We start from the raw sequence: 11,983 nt of genomic DNA, 5'->3' as shown, positions 1-11,983 counted from the left end.
GCGTAAATGTGTTTCTAATCAAAGGTCAATAACCTGAATCGAAAGCAAAATGCTGCAGATGCTGGAAATCTGAAATAAAAGCAGAAAGTGCTGGGGATACTCAGCACGCCTGACATCGGCCGAGGAGAACAGAAACAGTGACCTTTCCGATCCCAGCTTTGATGAGAGGTCACAGACCTGAAAAATTGGTCGGGAATTTCCAGTCCCTGCTGTGGCAGGAATTGTTGCAGGCGGGATGGAAAATTTTACGGACCAGCCAAAGGTCCGTTGAATTCAGGTGGGAATTTCCAGCCCCGCAGTGGCCAACAACACTGTTTTTCTCTTCCGAAATGTTGCCAGACCTGCTGAATATTTCCAGCATTCAATGACCTGAAACATTAAACTCTTTTTTCCAAATGCTCCAAGCATTCGGTTTTAATTTCAGATTTTAACCAATTAACAGAATTAACCAAAGCATTTAACGATCCAGACAGAAATTTCTTCATGTAAGCCATTTTAATGTAGGAGGGTAGGACAGACTGAGCTGCCGGACCTGAAACCCAACATAACATCCACAAAAGCAATCACCTCAGCAGTTTCAAAGATATCAATTTTATGTGTAAAACATTCTGCCTTGCAAGTTGACCATCAGCACTGGCCTTATAGCCTGTAGCAGAATATTATTTAGGCAGGAACTGATCACTCAACTTCCGGCCTTTCATTTTTATTACTTGTTTATCAATAATGGCCATCAATTGTCTTGTATGGGGTGGAGGAAAGAGGGGCGGTGATATACCCTGTATCTTGCTGTGAACCTTTGGAATTCTCTGCCCCAGGAAAATCTGGAGGCTGAGCCATTGAATACATGGAAGGCTGAGTTGCACAGATTCTTGAATTTTCGGGAAGTCAAGGGTTGTAGGGAACAGGAAGGAAAGTGGAGTGAAGGCGACGATCAGATCGGCCATGATCTTACCGAATGGTGGAGCAGGCTCAAAGGACTGTACCTGCTCCTGCTTCTCAAGTTCTAGTCTTCTACTTCTGTATATTTATTCTAACATCTGTTAAAAATGGCCTCACTCCATTGTAAACCAAACACTGGTGTAAACAGGAAACTAATCTGACTCAAAATTTGGTGGAGCTGTCAATCGTCTACAATATTCGATCAGGATTCTGGAGAGAAAATTAAAATGGATAAATGGAATGTTAATCCTAGAGTTAACATTTCACTACCTAAAATAAGCAATCCCATTGAATCAAGATATGGGATTAGCAAATAGAATTGAGCAAAGTGTAACGTACGTTCATCTAAATTTAGAGAAGGCAATGGATCTATTTACTGGGACGCTTCCTTTTCTTCAGGAATATTTGACTAGTGATCCAGAGACCCAGGATAATGCTCTGGGGACATGAGTTAAAATCTTACAATGGCAGATATTGAAATTTGAATTCAATACAAATCTTGAATTAAAAGTCTGGGGCGTGATTCTCTGAGCCCGGGGCCGGGCTGGGGAATCCCTGCAACCGGCGCAAATTGTGCCACGTCGCCCCGACTCTGCGGAGAATCGGCGCCAATGGCGCCGGCGTGGTTGGCGTGGCGCCGGTCGCGGGCCGCTCTACACGGCTGGCCCGCCGATTCTCGGGCCGGGATGGACCGAGCGGCCGTCGTGGAAACGCAGAGTCCCATCGCCGCCATCCACAGCTGCTCTCAGCCGGCGGGAACTCAGTGTTAAAGGGTCGGATGGCGGCGTGTGGGGGGGGGTCCAACCCCTGGGGGGGGGCTCCGATGTGGCCTGGCCCGCGATCGGGGCCCACCGATCAGCGGGCCGGCCTCTCTGTCTCCCGGCCTCCTTTCTTCCGCGCCGGCCCCTGTACTCCTGCGCCATGTTGCGTCGGGGCCAGCGCGGAAAAGGGAGACACCGCGCATGCAGGAGATGCGTGCATCCCCCGTCGCCCATTCCACGCCGGATCAGCAGCGGGTGCGGCGTAAACCACTCCCGCGCCGTGCTGGCCCCCTGTAGGGGCCAGAATTGCTGATCCTGAGGCCGTGTTGACGCTGTTGAGAAACGCAATGGCGTTTCCGACGGCGTCAACTCTTAGCCTCAGGAACAGAGAATCCCGCCCCTGATGCTGCTCATGCAACCATTGTCAATTGGCGTAAAAATCCATCTGGTTCACTGTTGTCCTTAACTGGTCTGGCCTACATGTGACTCCAGACCCACAGCAATGTGGTTGATTCTTAAATGCCCTCTGAATTGGCCTAGCGAGCCACTCTGTTTAGGGCAAATAGGGATGGGCAATTAATGTAGGCCCAGCCAGCGATGCCCACATCCCGTGAACAAATAATTTTTTTTGAATGCAAGCACAACAAATCCACCATTAAGGATCTATTTACTAGGAAACCTCCTTTTCTTCAGGAATGGCATATGTATTCTCGACTCTGTTATGGGAAAGTGCAAATAAATCTAAAAGGCTAATATAATTGCAGTTAGTCAAAGAATATATTCATTTTTTCTGTAGCTGTGACACATCATTCATATAACATACAGAATCATTGTCTTTGGGTGTCAAAGTAGGGAGCAGCCTCTTTTTGCTGTTTAGACTACAATGACAGCAATTTCCTGAAAATCCTTTACACTAGTTTTGCTTAACCTTTCCAGCACAAGAAGACAGAATCTGACCATATTTAGACTATCCCCACCAGCATCCTATGAGTGATTTCAGTCAATGGTTGGATTCCCCTTCAGCTGCAAAATGGTCTCATTGTGTCTCATTATATTGGAAGGATGTTATTTCAATTACAAAGTCCACATGGTTAATATTTTCAAGGCTACCAGAAAGCGAGGCAGAGTCGAGAGTAACCAAGGCTTGAATTGTAAACTGACAGATATTAACATGAATTTGAATGGTCTAATTACTACACACATCAGAAGTGAGTGGGCGAGCACATTATTGCCTCCAATGTGCGTCCTTGAGTCAGACCAGCAATTTTCATTATTAAAACCATCTACAGTTTTTTTAAATTTCATAAGCGTTTTAACAGAAAAATTTGTACTTATAACCAATTATTCCATCATCCCTTTACTTCAGGGGTCTGCGTTGACATATGACTGCGGCTCACTTACACTGCTGAACTCGTAGCATTTTAATAATTAAGAGCCATCTACAAATGGTCAATGGGTGGCAGAGAACAATTGAAAAGTGCGATGGTTAAGTTCTTATTCTCTTCAATCCAAAATGTCCCAATTATCTCATAGTTGTTGTCTGCACTTCTAGTTTTACGGACCTCAAAGTGATTTTGCTTTGACCCATTCATTTATAATTTAAAAAGAGTTGTTTTCCTTTTAGTTAGATGAAGGAATGTGGTTTTAGTATATGTGTCAGTTTACAGTTACAGTATTAACAAACGTCAACAAGGGAAGACAAACTGGTCCTCCCTCTTCACTAACAGTCAACAAAAATGTAAAACACGTTTACATACATTTTCAAATACATCATATAATATTACATATCTGGATAATCTGTGTGTCATGCTGTAGAACTGCAACAATCAAGGACGATATAAATAAACTTCCATCGCTTCCCTTTTTTACTATGAATACTAATTGATTAAGAAATCATTTTAATCAGTAGCCATCAGCAATTTCCCAAGTTAGCTTTTCGTTATAACCAGCTCTTCCAGCCATTCCTGTTCATCTGATCTTCTTCACTTTCATGTGGGTTAGGGCTGCTGGCATCTCCATGGTTCCCCAATCGTAGGAGAACGAGTTGTTTGTACGCTGGAACACTAATCTACAGGTGTGTGGCATGAGTTAAAGACGACTGCGAGATTATCAAGGCAAGTTAATCAAACACTGTATTGAGTTGAACTGCTTAATTAATTTAGATGTAAGTCACTAAGTTAAGGCACAGCCTGTCTAATATTCACCACTCTTTTGCACCGTAAACAGCTCGTGCCAACAAGTTTCTTGTGCAGGAAACTCTGCTCAGCTCAACAGTTTTCTCACCTCTTGGAAATGCTGACTCATCCTGGGTTACTGTTTTATGGATGGACACTTGTACCTGAACCAATTGTCCAAAGTGAGGGTTGGGTCACAACCGGCCCCACTTCAGCCAATGGCCACACATATCTGCTCTTATACAACTGCCACTGGATATAGATCAAGAGAAGATTTTGTTGGCCCCACCCTAGACCAAAGGTGCTGAGATCAGCTGTAGAACCTCATTGACTCCTTGGCTGAGATGCATTAACTCAGCACAGAAGCTGGGACCCTCCAGGTCTATTAGGCTGAGTAGCGCAATGGGTACTGCAGTTAACCAAACAACGAAGTGCTATTATAGCAACAATTCCAGCTATTGCCTATTGTACGAGGTTTTGGAGATTGAGTGTTTACCCACACAGAAAGAGACCAACAAAGCTAACCCAATCCTGATATGATTCGAACCATGACTACATTTAAAAAAAATCAACAATTGGATCCAAAGCCTCAAAGTGCGTGCTCTTGCCATATCGGTCACTGGTTTCATCCCCACTGATCCTCATCTGTACTGATCCTCAGCACATAATTGCGCTGATAATAATCCAGGATTCTCACCAAATCCAGTGAAATTTAAATATGACTAGCTTGAGATTCCTCCACATCATTTGGCAGCGCCAAGAAAACCTTCTCGATTGTGATGCCTAACCCAAAGCCACTTGTTGACATTTATTTTAAATGCCTCAGTCAGAAGAGTCAGCTTTCTGAACCTCTGCACAATGGAATTGACTCTGAGTCTTTGATAAGTACTCATCAATCTGGCCTATTAGAAACAGACCATGATGTGGAGATGCCGGCGTTGGACTGGGGTGAGCACAGTAAGAAGTCTTCCAACACCAGGTTAAAGTCCAACAGGTTTGTTTCAAACACTAGCTTTCGGAGCACTGCTCCTTCCTCAGGTGAATGAAGAGTAGGCGGCCTTCAGGACGCGCGACAACGCAGAATCGCCGAGCAGAAACTTATAGCCAAGTTCCGCACTCATGAGTGCGGCCTCAGCCGGGACCTGGGATTCATGTTGCATTACATTCATCCCCCACCATCTGGCCTGGGCTTGCGAAATCCTACCAACTGTCCTGGCTTGAGACAATTCACACCTCTTTAACCTGGGGTTACCCCTATCTCTGGATCTGTAAACACTTAATTAACTGCGAATGCTCACATTCTGAGCATTGTCTTGCATCTTTGAATTTGTCTATATATATGTTTCTGGAATCTACCTCTTCATTCACCTGAGGAAGGGGCAGTGCTCCAAAAGCTAGTGTTTGAAACAAACCTGTTGGACTTTAACCTGGTGTTGTAAGACTTCTTATTGTATTAGAAACAGGGACGACTTACAATATGGCACCCTTCATAACCACTGGACCTCCAAAAGCACTTTACAGCCAATTAAGAACTTTTGAAGTGAAATGACTGTGGCAATGTAAGAAAAGAGGGTGCAAATTAATGCACAGCAAGCTCCCATAAACAGCAATGTGGTGGATCTAGTTTGCAAATGTGGCAAAGCTCTCATTTCTATCCCACGATAGTGAGAAAACGTTCTATGACATAACGCAGCATTAATCTAGCGTAGGAATATTTGCACAGATTTTTCTGTCTTATATCTCAGAGAGTTGTGAGCCAATTTAAAATAACCAGACTAGCACCTCCATTAAAATAAAGGAATCAATCATTTTAAGCATTCACGCACTAATGTTTTCAGACCTTGAGTTCAAGGCCTGCATTTCTACATCAAAAATGACTTTATAAAGTATGTGTTACATAAATAGTTGGAAAAATAAGGAAAATATAAAATGGATCACATGTAGAGGGCAAAAATAGATGAGTATGTTTATTGACATAAAGTTGAAATAAAATCAAACATTTTTAACTTTAAATGATATCAATAAAATTAAGTATTATCTGTAGACTGCAACTGAAAGTATTTATTTCAAATGCACTTGTCAAGCCTATTTATAACATGTCAATTATACTAATCATATATACTGGGCCAGCCATTGAATTGTTATCTGCTTAATGCCGCAATGCTGGTGAAATACATGGCTTCTACGCTGAATTGATTTACAGGTTATAAATATAAGTCGCAGTAGGCCTTTGCAACCTAAATTGTAACATTAGAAGTTGCAGCAGCTACTAACACATAATGCAGCATTCTAGTACGGCATGGGTGCAAAACCTTGCTCTTCTTACATCACCTGGGCAACTTGGCTAACTCCAGTCTTGGGTGAACAATTCTTCATAACTGCAACAGTGTGGCAACACTATTCCAAATCACCATGTCTGAGCTATGAAGCCAGATCAAAATGCTTCACTTTTCAAGGAAAGCTCCTGAGGCTGCAGGTCTGAGGGACAGGTAGCACTAGAATTTGGTAGTGCAATTTGGCAAAGCCTCTTAAGATTCCTCTAACCGTATCTGTGTCTATTTAATACCAGTTCTCAAAAATGAAATTGGAACATTACCCCAACATTGAAAATATAGAGGCAAATGTATATCAGGGGCGGGATTCTCCGACCTTCCGCCGGGCCAGGGAATCACCGGGGGGGTGGCATGAAACCCCCCTCCCCCCCCGCCACCCCGTCGCAGGATTCTCCGGCGGCGGTTTTTCAGCATGGGCGGGAATCACGCCACGCCGGTCGGGGGCCGTTGGCAGTGGCCCCCCCGGCGATTCTCCGGGCCCCGATAAGCCGAGTGGGCACCCATTTTTGGCGGGTCCCGCCGGTGTATATTACACCAGGTCCGTACCGGTGGGACCTGGCTCTGCGGACGGCATGTGGAGTCCTCGGGGGGATCTGGCCCCGGGGGGGGCCCCCACGGTGGCCTGGCCCCCGATCGGGGCCCACCAATCCGCGGGCGGGCCTGTGCCGTGGGGGCACTCGTTCCCTCCGCGCCAGCCGGTGTAACGGTACGCCATGGCCGGAGTGGAGAAGAACCTCCCTGCACATGCGCTGGGATGACGCCAGCACATGCCGGCGCTCCCGCACTTGCGCCGACTCACGCTGGCTGGCGGAGACCCTTCGGCGCAAGTTGGCATGGCGCCAAGCCCTTCGGCGTCGGCTGGCGCGGCGCCAACCCGGCCACCGCCGGCCTAGCCCCTGAAGGCACCTTCCAGGCAGCCCGACACCAGAGAGGTTCACACCACTCCTCGGTGCCGGGACCACCCGCCCCGTCGGTTAGGGGAGAATCCCGCCCCATTCTTACCCTGTCTCAATTTCACGCCATTAAAACAAAAATTTTACTTGAAATAAGTTATTTTTAAAAAACAATCGAATACACACATCAGTTATCTTATTCCAAAGTATTGCCCAGAAGAATAAATCGCCATTTAATGTCAAATATGAAAATACAACAAAGGGTGTGACAGATATCGGCGCTGAATTTGCACCCTGCCCGATCTTCTTGCAAATGAAGTTCACAGAATAACAGTCGAAAGTCTTTAGGGAGACTTGTTTTCCAGTCCTCTTGTTGCTTGGTTTGAAATGCAAAATGCTCACAAACTGGCAAAAATAAATCAGCTGCCGATTCACTCTTTTGCGCACCAGTTTCACCATTTCTAAAATATCTAACTAGTTATAGTGCTGGGCGGCACGGTAACGCAGTGGTCAGCACTGCTGCCTCACGGCGCCAAAGACCCGGGTTCGATCCTGGCCCCGGGTCACTGTCCGTGCGGAGTTTGCACATTCTCCCCGTGTCTGCGTGGGTCTCACCCCCACAACCCAAAGATGTGCACGGTAGTTGGATTGGCCACGCTAAATTGCCCCTTAATTGGAAAAGAAAAGAATTGGGTACTCTAAAAAAAATTTTAAACTTGTTATAGTGAAAACTCCATTATTCATATTCCAATTATCTGCCAGTTTTCATAAGAAAAAGGACTTGGCAAGACATCACCTCATTGCACTCATTCAACTTTCATTTTCTTTATGAATAATATAATTTTCTTTTTTTTTTATTTGTCTTTATATTTGTGCCCAAGTATTGTTGCGCCATACATGGAAGCTCAGAGCTTGTGGACCTTCAGAAGACTCTCAACATTCTCTTTCTTTCATCTGGAAAGGATGAGCGATTTTCGTCTATTAGAACAAAGGCTATGCTGTAGAATAAATCCTGTGTGCAAAGAGTAAACACAATGAAGCTCCTATAGACTGGAATCTACACTGTTGTGGAAGGTATTTACTTTTTGTATATAACCACTGCAACTCCACCTTCCAAAATGTATACTCACACCTAAATTACCACATTATCCCCATCTTCTCTATCATTTTAACTATTGGTTTCCTGCAAGTCAAATTTGGTATCTAACCCCAAAACATTTGCAGCCTAACTTACTTATCGTACAAGATCAAGTTCATTCCTTAATCTTTCTACAGTTCCTGCATGTCTAAAGGCAGTTTACTCTCTGCTCAAAAAAGGGGGATCATTCATCTGACATTTGCCGGCCGATAACTGGAGGGGGCCATATGTTGTCACGGTGAGATCTTTGCAAGACACAAACCGATCCCAATCACTGTTTGCAGTGTTTTCACTAAAATTAGTGTTTGGTAGCTACAGGCCAGTGTTGGTTTTCACCCACAATGAAATATGTATAGAGCGTCAGGTGTGAGTTAAGAGTTCGGTAACTATGCTGTATAAAAATCAAAGTCTGACAGCCATATAAATTTTAAAAAGCAAAATAAAATAGCAAATTAACTCTCGTTTGCTCCCCCTCCCCATCCCAAATATTCTCTTTCCCTGTTGAAACCAGTCGCTCTGGGGTACAGTTCCCTGGTATATTGCTCAAGTAACCATTCTTCATCTGTGAGCTATGGGGCAATGAAAATCAGCAGCCTATTTGACCAAAGATTGCATCATAGCTGAGATGGAATCTGTACTTGTTTGACATCTACTACGCATGATACTTTCCAACCAGATAGCAACGAGTAATGGGGATCCTTGTAGATCATTCCTCTCCCTGTGGATAGTAAGGATAACTTCCAGATAATATATCAGCTAAGTCAACTTTATCTACACCTACAATACTACACCATCCCTATTGTAAATCTTCTCTATCTTTTTATGTACTGTACCGAATGTAAAATTGTCTATTCGATTATTTGGCAGCTATTGGTTGCATGCCAGTCAAATTTGGTATCTAACTCTTTCTGGCCTATGAGACTCAGCTGTACACCAGGTGGAACACGGTAACCCGTCAGGCGATCAAAAACTTTAACACATGAAGAATGAAGGAAAGCTCTTGGCTGACCGACTGATCAAAATGACTGAATATTTCAGCCCAAGATTCAACCAAACCCGTTTCCATTGCACCAGCAACGCTTGGAAATAACAAACATCTTTAAGTTATGCTAGGCTCCGATGATTTCCCTCCAGCTCACATGTGGCTAAATACACAGCTAACGTCATAAAATATTTGAACGATTGGAAACATGAAAAGCATCCTCTTGCTACAGTCCTGATGACACACACCTTCCAGAAATAAGAACAATTACAGTATCTTACAAACTCAAAATTAGTTAAATAGGGCAAGGACCAAAGCTACTTTTCAACTTTCCTCAGGAGGCTCTTCAAATGCCCCAACTCCCTCCCCCCAACTCCCTCATTTTACAATTTATTTCTATTGAAAGCAAAGCCTTTTTGAACTGACAAAGATGTCATGAGCTTTGCTATACTTAAAGGGGCCAGATTTACCAGTAGATTTGAGACTTTTAAACTACACAGTGGTTAGCACTGTTGTTTCACAGCGCCAGGGACCCGGGTTCAATTCCCAGCTTGGGTCGCTGTCTGCGTGGAGTCTGCACGTTCTCCTCGTGTCTGCGAGGGTTTCCTCCGGGTGCTCCGGTTTCCTCCCACAAGTTTCGAAAGACGTGCTTGTTAAGTGAATTGGATATTCTGAATTCTCCCTCAGTGTACCCGAACAGATTTTCACAGTAACTTCATTAGTGTTAATGTAAGCCTACTTGTGAACTAATAAAAATTATTATTATTACCACACCTCACATGTCAAACTGGGGACTGAGCCGCAGACTGAACACTAACGAGAAATGTCACGAGAGCTGGGCTGGAGCTCACTGGTTAGCAAGGTTATTACACTGGTGTGGTGGTCAATCATTTTCAGCCCAAGGAGTTCAAACCCACCAGAGAAGGTAAAAAGACCAAAAGGACAGACTGTCTGAACAATCTGTCTGTGCTTTTGTGACTATGAGGAAACATTTTTTTCATTCCCCTACAGGACAGCGACTTTGACACATTTTAAGATTCGTGTAGGTTGGGAGAAAATATCCTGCAGACATGGGCAAAATGTTGATCACGCTCTTATTCCCTTAGATGAGCTAATGGGCACGTGTAACCATCTATTGGTTGCCTGTTATGGAAACCCATTACACTCCAGCCAGTCATACAAGGAGGAAAACTAGCTCGGAATCAGGGAAAGTTAAGACAACACCTGCAGCTATGATGGCGACTAAATGCAGGGGTTGATAATTTATTTTCCAAATGGGCTAACTTGTCAAGAGTCTCAGCTCAGCCTGCATATTTAATTTTTGAGGGTTTACTATACTCATTTAATACCCTTGGCTGTTACTGTCATTGGAAGTAAACATGCTCAGTGCTGAAGCTGTGCACTCAACCATTTACACTATTTCCACTGCTCCGATCTCTTTATTTGGATTAATAATATCCATTCGCCAGAGTCCAAGACAGTAAAGTTCTAAATCACAATCTGCATCAATTAGATTTAAACGGTCCAATTAATTTGGTAACAATTTTATAAATGTTATTTTAAAATCACTTTGATGGTGCCTTTTTTATATATTAAAAAAAGTGTACTTTAAATAAAGGCAATCCCACTGAAGAAAGGTTTGAAACAGTGAAACTTTGTCCTCACCCTCAACACGCAACATTTGGTACAATAAAATTTCAGGCAGCTGTAAATTCACACCAGGCGCTGGCTACTTCCAAAACGGTTATTTAAGATTTGAGTTTACCCTCCTTCACCAGTTTCTCATTTAATTGACAGAGTTGTCGCAGAAATCCATCATTCGGCCCAATCTCTCTTTTCTGACGGACGGTTAAGAGAGCTGTTTTGACATCCATCTTGTGTCGAAGCATGAGGTAAGCGATGACCAATGTGGGCGATCGGCTGTATCCTTCTCGGCAATGCACAAAGACCCGTCCTGGGGAAGAGAACAGGGTAGAATTAGCCGCAGGTGCCCAGCGAATGAAACACGATTAAACAACTTGCTGCCTCAATTATTCTCCTGGACAGCCAAGTAGATTGAATGATTAAATCAAAAAGAATTTACAGTGCAGAAGGAGGCCATTCAGCCTATCGAGTCTGCACCGGCTCTTGGAACGAGCACCCCACTTAAGCTTTCACCCGAAACCCAGTAACCCCACCTAACATTTTTTGGTCACTAAGAGCAATTTAGCGTAGCCAATCCACCTAACCTGCATATCTTTGGACTGTGGGAGGAAACCGGAGCACCCAGAGGAAACCCTGGCAGACAGGGGGAGAACGTGCAGACTCCGCGCAGACTGTGACCCAAGCCGGGAATCGAACCTGGAGCTGTGAAGCAACGGTGCTAACCACTGTGCTACCGTGTCACTGCTTCCAACGTTTCAATATTCCTGCATTATTCTTCATCTACAACTGCATTTTAAAAAGTCAGCCAATTTTTGTGGAGTATTTTATTGCTATTCGTGATATGGGACAGGTTTTGACATTTTAACAATAACAAATTATATTTATGTAGTGCCTCTGACATAACAAAATGCTTCAAGGCCCTTCAGGAGCGATATAAAGCAACATTTGACACTGAGCCATAAAAGTTGACTTTAGAGCAGCTGGCATAAACTTTGGTCAAAGAAGTAGACTTAAAGCAGTGTCTTAAAGCAGGAAAGGGAAGAGTCGGAGAAGGTTAAGGAGAGAATTCCTGAGCCGAGGGCCTGGGCAACTGAAGGCTCAGCCAACAATGGTGTAGAT

General features: G+C 44.0%; 1 protein-coding gene across 2 annotated transcripts in view; it reads right to left on the bottom strand.

Annotated features, from left to right (window-relative positions):
- Positions 1-2,458: 2,458 nt before the first annotated feature.
- Positions 2,459-11,983, bottom strand: part of dusp3a (dual specificity phosphatase 3a) — a 64,104-nt gene continuing 54,579 nt past the window's right edge. For both annotated transcript variants that reach the window (XM_072487252.1, XM_072487253.1), the window contains one exon: positions 2,459-11,174. In XM_072487252.1, coding sequence (XP_072343353.1) covers positions 10,969-11,174 — 206 coding nt within the window. In that variant the 3' untranslated portion in view covers positions 2,459-10,968. The remainder of the gene's footprint in view (positions 11,175-11,983) is intronic.

Source organism: Scyliorhinus torazame, chromosome 21, assembly GCF_047496885.1.
Source record: "Scyliorhinus torazame isolate Kashiwa2021f chromosome 21, sScyTor2.1, whole genome shotgun sequence".
In the NCBI taxonomy this organism is placed as follows: Eukaryota; Metazoa; Chordata; class Chondrichthyes; order Carcharhiniformes; family Scyliorhinidae; genus Scyliorhinus; species Scyliorhinus torazame.
The sequence above is the reverse complement of the archived record's forward strand: the minus strand, read 5'-3'. Positions and strand labels throughout refer to the sequence as shown.